Genomic DNA, 17,076 nt, shown 5'->3' on the forward strand with positions numbered 1-17,076 from the left:
TGCCTTTATGGGGGCTTGTCTAGAGGGGAGACAAGTGTGAAGAAAATACATGTGATGACTATTATGCAGAAGAAGAGGGCAAGTAAGAACGGAGGGCAAATTTCCAGGGTGAGGGCACAGGGAAGCAGAGAAGTGAGCACCCCAACAAGCTACACGATCCCATAGGTCTCCCTGGAACCTTGATGCTCAAGTGCACATAAGGGGGGATCCTGGGTGGATGATGGATAACTCTGGGGTGCTGGGCAAGAAAGGGCAAGATCGTAAGAGCACAGTCCAGCTTTGTGATTGAGTTTTGGCCTTGAGGACCATCGAGGGTCTTTCCTCATGTGAACTCCCACCCCTACCTCTCGTAGGGCACCAATATCTACCATGCATGATGGATTACCTTGCATCACCTAGGCACAGATGTGGAGGCTGTGGAGTGGTTATTGTCGTGGACTCCAGAGTCAGAGAGACCTGGGCTTGAGTCCTGATTCTGCCACTTAAATCTGTGGACCTGGCTTCTCAGTGCTTCCTCTCTCATCTGTACGTGTGAAGCCCTCAGCACAGGGCTTGGTATCTAGCAAGTGTCCTTCTATATCTGAATTAGCTGTTTTTAAGTCTTAACTCCCCACCAGACTCTAGTGAGAGCAGAATGTGTCCCCATCTCTGCATCCCTACAATGGGGACAACAGGACCATTTTGCAAGGGTTAGAAATGAAATCCATAAGGTGCTCCGTAACTGGTTTGTCTCCCAGCAGAGATAATTCAAAGAAGCCAGGGGAGTGGCTGGAGCCACGGGCTCCAGAACTGTTGAGTTCTCACCGTTCTCCTGTGCCAGACTCTGCAGATATTTCACCTTCATCTGCTCCTCTTTTGACCTCTTCATCTCCTTAAAGTATTCATACACCTCTGGGGGCAGGTTTTCCCCCGGAAGGCGGGGAGGCAGCAGCAGGGAGTTGTAGGAATCATAGCCCTTCAGCGTTCGCAAGATCTGCTCAAGGAGAATGGGAACTGCTGTTGGTCCCACTGGAAGTTTCCTCCCCACAGTCCCAGGTGGGTCTGCCATCCATCTCAAAAAAACCCTGCCCCTGACCAAGGCTGGGGTGTATACAAATACTTTCTGGATCTCAAAGGGTAGGGTCCTTTGCAGATGTCTAAAGTGTAAGGCTGAGCCCTGGATCTGTGGGGATATCAAATTTTTATTTTGCCCCATTTGTGCCTGGGCATTTCCCATGTGGAAAAAAATTTTCCCCTTGTTTTATAAATAACATATACTGTTTTTGTTGTTGTTGTTTTCCATTGACAAAAGTACAGAACTCAATTATCCACTTTGAGTGACATGTTATTGAAAAATATTGTGGATAGCAATGTTGTCTTGGTAAGGTGGTTGTCTCATATATAGAGGATCCAGAGAAAAGTAGGCAAAATGGCTGTTTAGGTATGTGTATGGGTGTGTGTGTATATTTGAGAGAGAGACAGACAGAGAGGGATGTATATTAGGCTTGTCAGATGAAGTACAAGATGCCTAGTTAAATTTAAATTTCAGATAAAAAAATGAATAATTTTTAAAGTATAAATGTGTCCCATATTGTTTATCTGGAATTCACATTTAATTGCGGCAACCTGTTTTTCTTTCTGCTAAATCCAGCAACACTAGTGTGTATGTATATTTATAAAAGACAGTAAAATCAACTCCTAGAAAGCAATTACTTTCTATGCAACCTAATTTACTGGTGTGAAAAATCAGTTAGGTAACCCTTCTCCAAGATCACCAATTTTAGTTGTTTGAAAACCAATATTAATGAGCTTACTCTAAAATTTATATGGAAGAACAAAGGGCTAAGAATAGTTGAAACGCTAATGAAGAAAAATAGAGAGGACTGTCCTACCAGATATCAGGAATTATGAAGTTGGAGCAATAGACAGGGTGGTATTGATGCTGAATAGAGAAACTGACCAATGAAATGGAGGTGAGAGCATAGAATAGACCCACGTGTATATGGAGCTTTGACACAGGACAGAGGTGGCATGGCAGATCAGTGGGGAAAGGAAGGCCTATTCCAAAGGCTGGTTGATGTAGAGACACAAAGGCCTGGCCAACTTGCTTCATCTGAGGTGACTGTAAACAGCCAACCCAGCTGCAGAGTGTCCTGTGGGATCAGCTGAAGTCTCTGTGCAATGTCATCACAGCTTACCTTCTCTGTCTGCCTAGGTCTAACGTTCCTTATCCTTTACAGGTGTCGTCCCTGAGAGTACTCTCTGATAAACCTTCTGCATGCAAATCTCAGAGTCTTGGATTCTGCTTTCCACTGACCCTGACCCACAGCAGAGGATGCTGTGGCAACACAAGCCATTGAACATCTAATAAATACCTAATGAAAAGACTCGAATCCAGAGGGACAGAATCCAAACCGGGCAGAGCACAAACACTGGATGTAAAGAAGATAGAAGATTCAAAGGCCAAGTTGATGGAGAGTCCAGAGGAAGCAGACCATCTCATCTAAGCCATTCCTAAATTCCTGACCCAGAGCAAACATGAGATGACAAATGTTTATTGTTTTATGTGACTAAGCTTGGGAGTAAGTTATTTTGCAGCAATAGATAGCTAATATAACATCACACTTCATGAACAGCAAGACCTTATGAGAAAACAATGGAGCAATGTATGTAAGATATACGAGTGCAGAAAATGTGAGCCAAGGATACTGTATCCAATCAAACTGATCTTCAAGCACAAAAGCCAAGGGAAAACAGTTACGAACACAGGAATACTCAGGAAATATTGTTCCCACGGTCCCTTCCTGAGGAATCCACTAGAGAATGATCTTCTGACAACCCAGTAGCAAATGGAGAAGCCTCATCACAAGGACTGGTGTTGAGCATTAAATATGTTCAAGTGTAGAACTAAGACTAAATGATGGAAATTAGCAGAACTAAGACTAAATAATGGAAATTAAAATTACTTAATTAGCATTAAATATGTTCAAGTGTAGAACTAAGACTAAATGATGGAAATTAGATGATTACCCAGTAGGCATTAACTGGAAGTAAAGAAATATCATTTTAAATTAGAGGGTGGTGAGGAGAGGTAAAAAGAGATTTTTAGCTAATTTCATTATTGCTCATAGTAGGGAACTAAGAGGCAGTTTCTAAAAAGTAGGGTACTAAGGGTATTAGATAAAGGCATAGTTTATACAGATCAGCCTCAAGGTAGGACAGCAGGGTAGAGACAGTAAAAATGGACCTGAATAGATCAATGGAAAAGAACAGAGATTCCAGAAATAGACCCAAATAAACATAGTCAACTGATCTTTCCTAAAGGAGCAAATGCAATACAATGGAGCAAAGAGTTTTTTTCAACAAATGATGCTGGAATTGGACACCCACTGGCAAAAAAAATAAATCTGAGTGGATCTTAACTTCATAAAACCTAACTCAAATGAATTGTAGACCTAAATAAAAAACATAAAACTATAAAATTTCTAGAAGATAGCATAACAGAAAATTTAGATGACCTAGAGTATGGTGATGACTTTTTAGACACAACTCCAAAGGCACAGTCTATGAAAAAAGTAATTGATAAGCTGGACTTCATTAAAATGAAAAACTTCTGCTCTGCAAAAGATAATGTCAAGAGAATGAAAAGACAAGCCACAGACTGGGAGAAAATATTTGAAAAAGACACATCTGATAAAGGACTATTATTCAAAATATGTAAAGAACTCTTAAAGCTCAACAATAAGGAAACAGATAACTTGATTAAAAATTGGGCCAAAGACCTTAACAGATACCTCACCAAAGAAAATATACAGATGGCAAATAGGCGTATGAATAGATATTCCACATTATATATGCCTTCAGGGAAATGCAAATTAAAACAACAATGAGATACCACTACACACCTATTAGAACAGCCAAAATCCAAAACCCTGACAATATCAAAAGCTAGTGAGGATAAGGAGCAACAGGAACTCTCATTTACTGCTAGTAGGAATGCAAAATGTTACAACCATTTTGGAAGACAGTTTGACAGTTTCTTACAAAACTAAACATACACTTACCATAGAATCCAGCAATCATACTCCTTGGCATTTACCTAAAGAGTTGAAAACTTATGTTCACACAAAAACCTGCACACAGATGTTTATAGCAGCTTTATTCATAATTGCCAAAACTTGGAAACAACCAAGATGTCTTTCAGTAGGTGAATGGATAAATAAACTGTGGTATTTCCAGACAACGGAATATCATTCAGCACTAAAAAGAAATGAGCTATCAAGCCATGAAAAGACATGGAGGAACCTTAAATGCATATTACTAAGTGAAAGAAGCCAATTTGAACATCTACATACTCTATGATTCCAACTATATGGCATTCTGGAAAAGGCAAAACTACAGAGACAGTAAAAAAGATTAATGGTTGCCAGGGGTTGGGAGGAGGGAGGGATGAATATGTGGAGCACAGAGGATATTTAGGGCAATGAAAATACTTTGACACTATAATGATTGCTACATGTTGTTATACATTTGTCTAAACCCATAGAATGCACCAAGAGTGAACTGTAATGTAAACTATGGACTTTGGGTGATTATGATGTCACATAGGTTTATCAATTGTAAAAAATATACCATTCTAGTGAGGGATGTTGATAATGGGGGAGGCTGTGCATGTGTGGGGGCAGGGGTTATATGAAAAATCTCTGCATCTTCCCCTCAATTTTGCTGTGAATCTAAAACTGCTCTAAAGAATAAAGTTTAAAAAAAAATGGACAAGGAGGAGCAATTGTAAAATATACAAGCCAGAGCAAATAGGAAAAAAAAAAAAAGGCAGATTTAAGCCCTAACGTGATTACATTAAATGTAAATGGTCTAAATACACCAATTAAAAACAAAGACTGCCAGAGTATATTAAAAAGATGACCCAAATATATGCTGTCTACAAGAAACTCATTTCAAATATAATGACTATGGCATACATTCTTTACTGTTTGAATTTTAACATGAGCATGTATTAGTTTTTAAATTAGTTGTTTCAAATGTATAATGAGATCACAAAGAAGAATGAATTCTGCTTAGGGCAAGGGAAGTAGGTCAGGAAAGCCTGCAAAGTGATCTTTAAATTGACAGGGAAGGGTTCACAGGAAGAAGGAGCAAAGGTGAGGAGGAAGTTGTCCAGGCAGAGAGAAGAGTACCTGGCAAGGCCCAGCATGTGTAGGAAAATGGAGTTTGGTTTTGGTCTCTGCTCACCTTCTCTTCTACAAGATATTGCTGGTCAAATTCTAAGGAGTAAAACTCAATGGGAAAGTTGCAGGGATTCTTCACCACCACCTCGGCCTCATCTCCAGGTGCATAAGGCAGCAGTGGCCCCAGCTCCAGAACTGAGGGACTAAATTCCAAGCATGGCTCTAGACCTTGCCCCTGTGCCAGTAGAGTAAGCTTTTGATCACTCTGGGCAATCTGGAACACCAAGGTTTGGCTGTAGAATTTCTGGAAAATATAAAAACAAAACAAGCAACTAAATTTTTTTCTGTTATGTGACATGTAAAACGGATAGCCACTGGGGGACAAAATTGATCCTGTTTAGATTAAGAGAGAAAAGTTTTCTTATAAAATTGCATGAGAGCAACTTATATTAGAGTGTTAATACTGGGTATCTAGCATGCCAGGCACTGTACCAAGTGCTTCATCACAGTCCTGTGAATGCTGTTCTCATAACCCTCAGACCCTCCAATGTGCTCAGATGTCCCACTGCCACTATCTGCACCTCTGGGTCTGTACCTCTGGGCTCTCATTTCATGGGCCCTGCTGCCCATGGGTAGGGCAGGGCAAGGCAGAAGTGTCAGAGAAGTAACACCTTCTGGGGACAATCCTTAACCAACGACTCTCAGGAGTTACTGTATAAAGACTCCTGAGAGGGATAATTCTGAAATGTGCATTTTGTATATTTTCTCCGAGTTTCCAGTGGGATTAAGATCCAGTGTCCAGGACTTCCCTGGTGGCGCAGTGGTTAAGAATCTGCCTGCCAATGCAGGGGACACAGGTTTGAGCCCTGGTCTGGGAAGATCCCACATGCCGTGGAGCAACTAAGCCCATGTGCCACAACTACCTAACCTGCGCTCTAGAGCCCGCGAGCCACAACTATTGAGCCCACGTGCCACAACTACTGAAGCCCGTGCAACTAGAGCCTGTGCTCCGCAACAAGAGAAGCCACCGCAACGAGAAGCCTGTGCGCCGCAACGAAGAGTAGCCCCCGCTAGCCACAACTAGAGAAAGTCCGCATGCAGCAACAAAGACCCAAGGCAGCCAAAAATAAATAAATCAATAAATCAGTCCAGTGTCCAAGGTAGCTGGCTCACTCGCACACCCTATTAGCTGCCTTCCTTTTCCTTATCACCTTCTACTTCTCTTTTAGTATCCCCTACACTTCCTAAATAATCTGCTTGCACTCAAATTCTTGACTCCAGGTCTGTTTCTTGGAGAATCTGAATGATCATATTTCCATTATTTAAAGATACAGTTAAGCAGCTAGTCAGAGATGATCAGCTAGCGCAATCAGTTCGTCTGATACAATTACAATCCAAATACCAGCTGATAATGATACGAATTATTCTAATCTGGTTTCACTTAGGAACCTATTAAAATGCATATTCACAGGCCCATTCCTAGAGATCCTGACTTGGTAGGGGCAGGATAAGGCTGGGGATTCTGTAGTTTTAACCAGATGCCCAGGTTGTTCTGAAACTGTTGGGCTCATGGCTTGGGTTTGGAAAGCATGATTGGCTGAGCGATTTGGAGAGCTCTTAACTACCTTAGCTCAGAGGGAAGGAAAATCAGATGGAAAGAATGTGTAAGGACATAGATACAAGTTCAGAAAAATATCTGTTGTTGGAGATAGTAAGAGAACAAATTATTGGCTAAGAAGGTTTTCTATATAGTTATGGGTTTAGCACCTTATGTGATCCAAACTTCTATATTTTAACTGCTTTTTAGGGAAATATTTCTTACTTTTTTTTTTTTTTTTTGGCTGCATCGGGTCTTTGCTGGTGAACGTGGGCTTTCTCTAGTAGCGATGAGCAGGGTCTACTCTTCGTTGTAGTGCATGGGCTTCTCATTGCGGTGGCTTCTCTTGCTGCGGAGCACTGGCTCTAGGTGCGTGGGCTCAGTAGTTGTGGCTCACGGGCTCTAGAGCACAGGCTCAGTAGTTGTGGTGCATGGGCTTAGTTGCTCCATGGCATGTGGGATCTTCCCAGACCAGGGATTGAACCCATGTTCCCTGCACTGGCAGGTGGATTCTTAACCACTACACCACCAGGGAAGTCCCAGGGAAATATTTCTAAAACATTTCATTCATCTTGTTTTCTAACACAAAGTATTCTGAACGCATGTTATAATGTCTAGGAGTTGTTAATGTGGACATCAGTGTTTCTCTGTGCTGCTGATGCTGGTGAAGATATAGGTGTGGACTGTATGGGTTGCAAGGCTAACCAGTTCCTTGTATACGGCCAATAAATTCCTCTCCCAAACTCTAATTTGAAAAGATACATGCACCTCAATGTGCATAGAAGTACCGTTTACAACAGCCAAGACATGGAAGCAACCTAAATGTCCATCAACAGAAGAATGAACAAAGAAGATGTGGTATATATGTACAATGGAGTAAAAAAGAATGGAATAATACCATTTGCAGCAACATGGATGGACCTAGAGATTATCATACTAAGTGAAGTAAGCCAGATAGAGAAAGACAAATATCATATGATATCGCTTATATGTGGAATCTAAAAAAGTGATACAAGTGAACTTATTTACAAAACAGAAATAAACTCAGACATAGAAAACAAACTTATGGTTACCAAAGGGGATAGTGGGGTGGGGGGGAGAGATAAATGAGGAGTTTGGGATTAATATATACATACTACTATATATAAAATAGGTAAACAATAAGGACCTACTGTATAGCATAGGGAACTATACTCAATATCTTATAATAGCCTACAATGGAAAAGAGTCTGAAAAAAATATATGTATTCATTGTAAATTAACTATACTTCAGTAAAAAATGATACTTAAAAAAATTCCTATCCCATTTGGTGGAAACATTTTATTAATTTTGACCAATGCTAACTCAACACTTATGGAACTGCCCAAACAAATCTTTTTTTTTTTACTATATTTACTGGTATTTTTTTCAGTAAAACATCCAAAATCTTGAGTAAACCTGCTGGCAGTCTTAAGACTCTCTAAGAATGACAAACACATTAGTTTTCTTTTCTTTTAAAAGGGTTGGGGAGATTTTGATAATGACAGAAACAGGGACTCTATTTTAGAATCAGATATGAAGTCATTCTCTTTTCTTTCTTCTCATTGTAGATTCTGAAGCACTTCCTCAAAGCCGTTACCAGGAAAACGGGAGTTAACCATGGGTATTTTATAAAACTCACATCGATTTCTTCTTTTAAAAGAATAAAGAAAAACATCTCCCAAATGCCTTAGGCTTTCAGCAAAAGTCTTTACAGTGTAACCTCTTGAGATCCTCTCTGGTTCTAGGATTTTTATTATTTTTTTACTGTATTCTTTGTCAGGAGTAGCTTTGTGCTCATGGTGTTTGCAAAAGAAACACTTGTGAGGCCCAAGGAGTATGTCTACCAGAAAGTACTTATTATTATCACAACTACTGATGATAATAGTAAATAGATATTGAGACACTACATACAGAGCAGTATGCTATGCATTTTATTCACATTAATTCATTTAATCTTCAAAATGACCCTTAGGAGGTAGCTACTGCAGGTTGATAATTTCTTACCTGAAACCCTAGGGGCCAGATGCTTTCAAATTCAGAGTTTTAAAAAGGTAAACACAGAGCATATACCCTATGTTACATAGTAGCCTTAGCAGCATCCCCTGTAATCAAACACATTAATATTTCTGCAGTTGCAGTGTTTGAGTCTGCAAACCAAGGGGGATAAATAAAGGTTAAGTAGTCTCATGTCAGTTCAGATAGGTTTTTCTGCCAAATGAGTTTGGGTCCGAAACTTAAAAAAATTTTTCCCCCAGTTTTTAGAACTTATTGGATTTTGGAATTGCAATAAGGGATTTTGGACATGTGATATTATTATTTTTCATTTTATCTATGAGCAAACTGAGGTTTAGCGAGGCTGAACAATTTGCCCAAAGCCATGCAGCCTCTTAGTCAGAGGCAGAAGGCCACTAAGCCAGGTCTGTTGGTAAAAGTCAAAGTGTTAGATAGATCTGCCGATTCCAGAGCCGGTGCTCCTAACCACCAGGACACAGCTCCTGCATGAACCAGAGCACTGAATGTCATAATCAGAATAGTGAGGGACAGGTCACTCAAAGTTTCCCTGGAGACCCAATCAAGCATGGACTTCGAGTACAGCTCAAAGAGATCCAGAGAGTCTGAATGAGACTGCATTTCTTTAAAGCTTACCTCTTCTTTGGGCATGAATTTCACTTGCATGTTGGACTTCTCACCAGGATCCAAGACCCCAGAAGTGGGCTGAATCTCAAAGATCCGTGTCTTTGGCTTGAATTCAGCGCATAGTTTCCGTCTTAAGTACTTTGGCATGTGTTTCTCCAGCTGGCAAATAAATAGTAGGCAATTAGACCATTTTCTTTGGAAAATGCCTCCACCGTCCACCCACTCAATCTATGTTTACTGATTACTTCCCAGGTGTCAGGGCACAAAGATAAATACGACATGACATTCGCGAGATAGCATGGCCTGATAGTCCTTGAGTGCTGGGCTGAGGGCCTACATTTTATTCAGGGGGCAATGGTTGTCGCTGAAAGTCTTTGAGCAGAAGGGTGAAATGAAGAGAGTGACGGATTAGAATTATAAATCTGACTTAAATGGAGATGGAAAAAAGGGGACAATGGGCCACAATTCATTTACCTTGCTAACTTGCTTAGGGGTGTGGATAAACCATTCACAAGGGACTTGGAGGTGATTGGAAAGCTGAATAGTTTCCACGAGGCACTGTCCACACTGAATTGTGGCAAACTCCACTTTTCCACAAGACAGTGTCATACTGGGAATGGTCACCTTGGCTTGGAGACAGATGTGAACTGCTGGCCCTCCAACCACCTAGAGTGGGCATAAAATTGTTGTTACCATGTCGCATGGGATAGGAGAAAGAATCACGGCTCTGAAATAGTAACTGGATCATCACAGGGGTGATCAGCAAGCAGAGATGGAAGCTGGGGAGGATCAGCTGGGCCTCGTGATGCATCTTACCTTGATGGGCAGAATGACATTTTTGTTTCCAACAGAAAGGCTGGCCCCTTGTGCATCAAATCTCACTTCAAATGTTTCCGTTTCACAGTAAGGCAGATTCTTCACACGATCTAGCTCAATACTGAAGCCTGGACCAAGACAAACAAAATTTCTTTGAGGAAAAGAAAAGTAGCAATCAAGAGCTGCTCTAGATACAGCCCATCGGAGGCAGGATGACCACTCAAAGTATCAATTAATGGCCCAACAATTCTTTCAGCTGATCCCAGAAGAAGCACTCCAGGACAGTACAGATGGGCATCGTGTTAGAAATGACAGAGTGCAATAGGAAGGGTCTCCATCCTGGTTACCTGTGTCGTGAAGGACATGCTTTTCTGCATGGAAGGACACTGGGAAGTGACTGGTGTTGGTGATCTTGATGATGTGGGTTCGGACGTCACCAAGGGTGATGTAGCCAAAGTCTAGGATATATTCTGGCAGCTGGACTCTGAAACAGTTAACAAGGTCTTCTTACCACTCACATTTCCAAATGTGCAAGAGTGTGAGGCTTTCTTCCATCTCCTCTGCACAATTCTATTCTCTGGAGTAGAGAACCACCACTCTCCAGAATGGAGACTAGGAACAAGACACTTCCCCCAGAAGACCACACTGCTGCTTTAGCCATCATCTCTAAACACCTTCAGTGCTGGTCCTTAAGGACCTGAAACCGGCCCATCTATTAGACAAAGTGGGAGGTTTCTGACTAAGAGGCAGAGACCTGCCTGGTTGGCTGGCTGCTAGAGAACGGCAGACATGTAAGGCGAGTGGATTTCATCCGTACATAGTCAATCATTAATTCATGGAGCACTCTGGTGGAGGGCACCGCTGGCTCTGCCACACTCTGAAACAAACACGACATGGAAGGGCACTCACTTGATCGGTTTGCGGTGACTCTGATGGCAGAAGTTGTCCACGGAACCAAGGACAATTGATTTCTGATGTTCTGTGGCATAGTTTTGGACTATAAGCCGCTCTACTTCCATCTGGAGTTGAGCATTTAACTGGAGCAAGAGAGAAGAGCAAGTAAGCAAATTCTTTGAGAACATGCATTCTCAATGGGGGCAAAACCACCCCCAAGGGGGCGAAAGTTGCTTCATGGAGGAGAGAGTGAGAAAATCTTAGATATTACAATGGCTTGTGGCCCTCCAAAGGGCCACAGTAAATAAATAGATATACAGTATATCTGTGGTGTTAAAATTTTTGTTGGGGTTCAAGGTGGTTAAACAAACTGTACATCTGTGCCATGGAGTATTACTGAGCAATGGAGTAAGGAATGAACTATTTATGTTGATGGATCTCAAGGGCATTATGCTGAATGAAAAAAAATAATCTCAAAAGGTTACATACTGTATGATTCCATTTACATAACTCTTCTATACTCATAACAAGATTATAGAGATGGAGAACTATAGTGGCTGCCAGGGGAAAGGGGTGGGGAGATTGGGGATGGCTATAAGCGAGAAGCATGTAAAGGCAAAAACAAAATGTATTTCCTGAAATAAATGTTCCAAATGCAAAAAAAAAAAAAAAAAAAAAAAAAAAAAAAAAAAAACAAATTAAAAATAAGAGACTCAAGGGAGTTCCCTGGTGGCCTAGTGGTTAGGATTCCGGGCTTTCACTGCTGCGGCCCCGGTTCAATCCCTGGTCAGGAACTGAGATCCTGTAAGCCATGAGGTGTGGCAAAAAAAAAGAGGCTCAATTCTCCCTGTTGAAAATAAGGGTAGAGACTTCTTCCAGCTTCATTTTCAAGAAAACTTGTAAGATCTTTCTCTGTCTCTTGGAAATATATATAAATCTTTTCATAGGCTAAGACTTTTTATCAGCTTCACAACCCAGGAACATCTTCCTTAAGGACCTGGGAACCATCTCTTTGACATGTCATCGTCAAGGAAGATAGAGCCCCATCTCCTATCCTGCCATTTCTGTGGGAGGATAGGAGCTCAACTTCAGAGGACCCTGTCATAAAAACACAAAAGGTTTGTTTTCCCTTTGGGTAAAGCCAATTAGCTAACACAGATGGTCACCCCAATTACCATGTGAATTTAGCATGAACTAAGTGTGACAAATGGTGCTGTCAAGTCCTCTTACTTGAGGACTAGTTATAGTTTTTACTTAAGGACTAGTTACTGTTTACCTTGAGAACATGTATATAATAGGTTGTATCTGCTTGGCTTTACGAAAGACTGAGATTTCTTTCTGTCTTTGCAATCTCCTAGCAGACTGACAGAGACATGGAACACTTTCTGCTTTAATGCTTATCAATAATAAAGTTGGATTCTTTCTCTTCCACCTTTGTGGAGAGATTTTGTGGGTTGGAAAGAGACTTTTGCTTATAATTCTATTTCCCCAGTGAGCACAAGGGATACTTACGGAGATGGAACACTTCTGTATCTTAACTGTGGTGGTGGATACACAAAACTACACGTGAAAAAATTGGATTAGAACCACACACAGACGCAGATATGCATACATACAGAGACATGCAGACATGCAGAGACAGACCCACGAGTACATATAACACTGATGAAATCTGAATAAGCTCTATGGCTTGTACCAATGTCAATTTCCTGGTTTTGATACTGTTCTATAGTTATGCAAGATGTTACCACTGGGAAAAACATTTTTTTTGCAGCTTCCTGTGAATCTACTTCCTGTGCAGAGCGAAGCCAATCTTACCTCAGAAGATTCATCCTCAGGCACTTCCTCAGGTCTCTCTAAGTGGTCAAACATTTCATTTTTGGTTTCTTCTAGGTTTTTTCTGGCCTGATTTAAGAAGATTTCATACTTCTCACATCCTGTGGGGGTTGGAAGGAGAAGGAAATCTGAATGGCTAGAAATATATGAATTATGCCTAAAACACAGACTCTAAGCTCAGGGTAAATAAAGTGAGAAGGGAAGTGAACTTTGTGAAACTTAGCCTGCCATGTTTTCTCTGCTTCAGAGGATAATTTGTGAATGAGTAGAATTTGTAAAAGAGAACTCACTGAGTTTTATGAGATTATGCTCTAGTGGGCTACCAACTGTTTCTCAAGAACTTAATGACAGTAACATCCTGAGCCACTCATAGGGTGACCAACTGGATCCCAGCCTACTTGGTACTTTCCCAGTTCTAGCACTGATGGCTGCACCACTTGGGAAACCCCTCCATGCTGGACAAACCCACGTGGATGGTCACCCTTCAGGTTGGTCTTCATGTTTATTAATTCTCTGTTAACAAAAAGAATATATTTGGTTCAAGTTGCTTTAACTACGACTAAATAAGCTACAGTCCCCTGAATCAGGCAGGCTGGGCAATGGGGAGAGAGATTTCACCAGTTCACCAGTAAGCCAGCGCAAATTCAAATGCTTGAGGGGCAAGGTAAGCAAAGTCATTAAAGTGCCTTCTATGAAACCATAGGAAGTGCTGGGACTGTGGTGAACTGGAGTACAGAAGACCCAACTAGTATTCAGATTTAAATTATTTTAAAGCCCTGTATTGGGCAAACATGTCTACTGCCATCATGAGGCCAGCTGGGCACCCAGTTTTCAACTGTGTGGCAAAGGCTTTTCTTCTTGACAATTATACGTAGAGTTGGACTAACCGCCGGCTGGCTGGAACTCTAGATACTAGAGTGTAACATGGTCTTAGATTTATTAATATTTGTGTTCATATTATCAGGGAGCGGACAATTAGGATTTAATGCATGACCATCAACAGGTGAGTTAGTGACTTTGGGGAGTGGGGTAGGAGGAAAGGCTGAGGTGGGAGGGCTTAGTCTGAAGCTGCTTAGGGAATGTAGATTTCAAAGAGCTTGAAGAGGGTTCATGAAGAAGAGTGAGAAGTTTCTCTTGACTCTTCATCCTGTAGTCCATGTCAGGAAGAAAGAGCCAGAGTCAGTCTGTGGCTAAAACAGCTGCTGGGGTGAGCTTCAGGATCTGCCAAGACAGAAATATTCTGATACAGAGGGATGGCTCTGGGTGCCAGATGTTACCCAGAAAAGCCTTGGCTAAGGATGTGGGCAGGCAACTGATAAGTCTAAATTAGCCTCCAAACTGTACTGCCAGCATAAGGGGTTGGAACCTTAGCTGCCTTTCTGTACAGTTTATAGTGATATTCTGAGAACTGTATTCCTTGCAGTACAATCAGCCTTTGCCTTCTCAATGGCCATCTGTGAGTGACAACTCAGTGAGAGAGTGCAGCTGGAAGGAACATGTGATGGAGGAAAAGGATTTTGGAAGTACAATGTCCTGATCCCTCTTTAAGTAATTTAATGATGGCAAAATTGGCCAGGGGTCTTAATTTGGAACTACCATGGACCCTATCTTGTCTTACTCATCTCAGGTCACCAAGTCAATTTCAACTCTTGCCGTTTTTTGCAATTCAGGAATAACACAAAAGGGAACTTGTGAGGACTGCCAAACAAATAATGCGAGTTGCCATCAACCTTATAATAAGCAGCTAAAACACATCTTGTCATCCAGTGGGGAAATACTATAGAGGGCAGAAGTACCTTTGAGGTTCCTGGGGAGATCGACGCAGATTCGGGGAAAGATTCCCTCTCCACTCAGAGTAATATTTTCTGGGTCCAAGTGGGCAATCTGTATCTGGAAGCTCCTTTGAAAGATCTCAGGTACTCCAGGCAAGTAGTAAACCTTCAACACTTGCTCTTTATGGGAACCGATAAAACCCTATACAGCAGAAAGATGGGAGAGGATTTTAAGATTTACGTAAAATTTATGTAAAATTTACAATGGACTCTTGCTTCTGGCAGTTTGATGGACTAGATAATCCCAAGGGCCTAGTGTGCTAAACTGTCCACTCACATTCCTCCTCCAAGATTCATTCCTATGAAGGTACGAGAAAATGACAAACAATAGAAAAATAGGCAGCATATGTGGGCACGCATTTCATAAAAGAGGAAACAGAATGGCAAGCAAACAGTAAAGCTGCTTATCCTTATAAGTAACCAGGGAAATGCAAATTAAGATCATACTGAAAACAATTTTAAACCATAAGATTGGTAAAGTTTGCCAAATTTGGTAAGACTATGCATCAAAAGAAACTCACATTTCAACACATCTGGTGGGAATGTCAACGGGAAAAATCACTCCACTAACTGCTTTAGTGGAGATAGCTTCAAAATGGTGGAGGCGCAAGACGTGGAGATCACCTTCCTCCCCAAAAATACATTAAAAATACATCTACGTGAGGACCAGCTCCTACAAAACACCTACTGAACGCTGGCAGAAGACCTCAGACTTCCCAAAGGCAAAAAACTGCCCACGTACCTGGGTAGGGCAAAAGAAAAAAGAAAAACAGAGACAAAAGAATAGGGATGGGACCTGCACCTCTGGGAGGGAGCTGTGAAGAAGAAGTTTCCACACACTAGGAAGCCCCTTCACTGGTGGAGATGGTGGGTGGGCAGGGGGAAGCTTTGGAGCCACGGAGGAGAGTGCAGGTGCAGAGGGCAAAGCAGAGAAATTCCCGCACAGAGGATCGCTGCTGACCAGCACTCACCAGCCTGAGAGGCTTGTCTGCTCACCCGCCAGGGCAGGCGGGGGCTGGGAGCTGAGGCTCGGGCTTTGGAGTTCAGACCCCAGGGAGAGGACTGGGCTTGGCTGCCTGAACACAGCCTGAAGGGGGCTAGTGCGCCACAGCTAGCCGGGAGGGAGTCTGGGAAAAAGTCTGGACCTGCCTAAGAGGCAAGAGACCATTGTTTTGGGATGCGTGAGGAGAGGGGATTCAGAGCACCGCCTAAATGAGCTCCAGAGATGGGCGTGAGCTGCGGCTATCAGCACAGACCCCAGAGACGGGTATGAGATGCTAAGGCTGCCGCTGCAGCCCCCAAGAAGCCTGTTGCAAGCACAGGTCACTATCCACACCTCCCCTCCCGGGAGTCTGTGCAGCCCGCCACTGCCAGGGTCCCGTGATCCCGGGACAACTTGACCAGGAGAACACACATCGTGCCTCAGGCTGGTGCAACATCACGCCGGCCTCTGCCGCTGCAGGCTCACCCCGCATTTTGTACCCCTTCCTCCCCTGGTCTGAGTGAGCCAAAGCCCCCTAATCCGCTGCTCCTTTAACCCTCTCCTGTCTGGGTGAAGAACAGACGCCCTCCGGCAACCTACATGCAGAGGCGGGGCCGAAACCAAAGCTGAACTCCAGGAGCTGTGCGAACAAAGAAGAGGAAGGGAAAACTCTCCCAGCAGCCTCAGGAGCAGAGGATTAAATCTCCACAATCAACTTGATGTACCCTGCATCTGTGGAATACCTGAGTAGACAATGAATCATCCCAAAATTGAGGCGGTGGACTTTGGGAGCAACTGTAGACTTGGGGTTTGCTTCCTGCATCTAAGTTGTTTTTGGTTTTATGTTTATCTTAGTTTATTATTTAGAGCTTATTATCATTGGTAGATTTGTTTATTGATTTGGTTGCTCTCTTCCTTTATTTTTTTTAATATATATATTTTTCCTTTTTCTCCTTTTGTGAGTGTGTATGTGTATGCTTCTTTGTGTGATTTTGTCTGTATAGCTTTGCTTTCACCATTTGTCCTAGGGTTCTGTCTCCCCGTTTTTTGTTGTTGTTGTTGTTTTTTAGTATAGTTTTTAGCACTTGTTATCATTGGTGGATTTGTTTTTTGGTTTGGTTGCTCTCTTCTTTCTTTCTTTCTTTTTTTTGTTACTTTTTAAAAAATAATACATTTTTTATTTTAATAACTTTATTTTTCTTCCTCTCTCTCTCTCTCTCTCTTTTCCTCCCTTTTCTTCTGAGCCGTGTGGCTGACAGGGTCTTGGTGCTCTGCCCGGGTGCCAGGCCTGAGCC

At 42.1% G+C, this 17,076-nt stretch overlaps 1 protein-coding gene across 1 annotated transcript in view; it reads right to left on the reverse strand.

Annotated features, from left to right (window-relative positions):
• The window catches only part of HYDIN (HYDIN axonemal central pair apparatus protein), a 433,475-nt gene that overhangs the window by 109,829 nt on the left and 306,570 nt on the right, over positions 1-17,076 (reverse strand). The window contains exons 30-38 of the mRNA XM_027119341.1: positions 14,764-14,941; positions 12,950-13,068; positions 11,147-11,274; positions 10,585-10,721; positions 10,238-10,365; positions 9,896-10,087; positions 9,431-9,580; positions 5,230-5,469; positions 805-973 (exon numbers count right to left, since the gene is read on the reverse strand). Of these exons, the coding sequence (XP_026975142.1) occupies positions 805-973; positions 5,230-5,469; positions 9,431-9,580; positions 9,896-10,087; positions 10,238-10,365; positions 10,585-10,721; positions 11,147-11,274; positions 12,950-13,068; positions 14,764-14,941 (1,441 nt within the window). The remainder of the gene's footprint in view (positions 1-804; positions 974-5,229; positions 5,470-9,430; positions 9,581-9,895; positions 10,088-10,237; positions 10,366-10,584; positions 10,722-11,146; positions 11,275-12,949; positions 13,069-14,763; positions 14,942-17,076) is intronic.

This window comes from Aethalodelphis obliquidens, unplaced genomic scaffold (assembly GCF_003676395.1).
Source record: "Aethalodelphis obliquidens isolate GAN/ISIS:26980383/991018 unplaced genomic scaffold, ASM367639v1 scaffold20, whole genome shotgun sequence".
NCBI classification, from domain to species: Eukaryota; Metazoa; Chordata; class Mammalia; order Artiodactyla; family Delphinidae; genus Aethalodelphis; species Aethalodelphis obliquidens.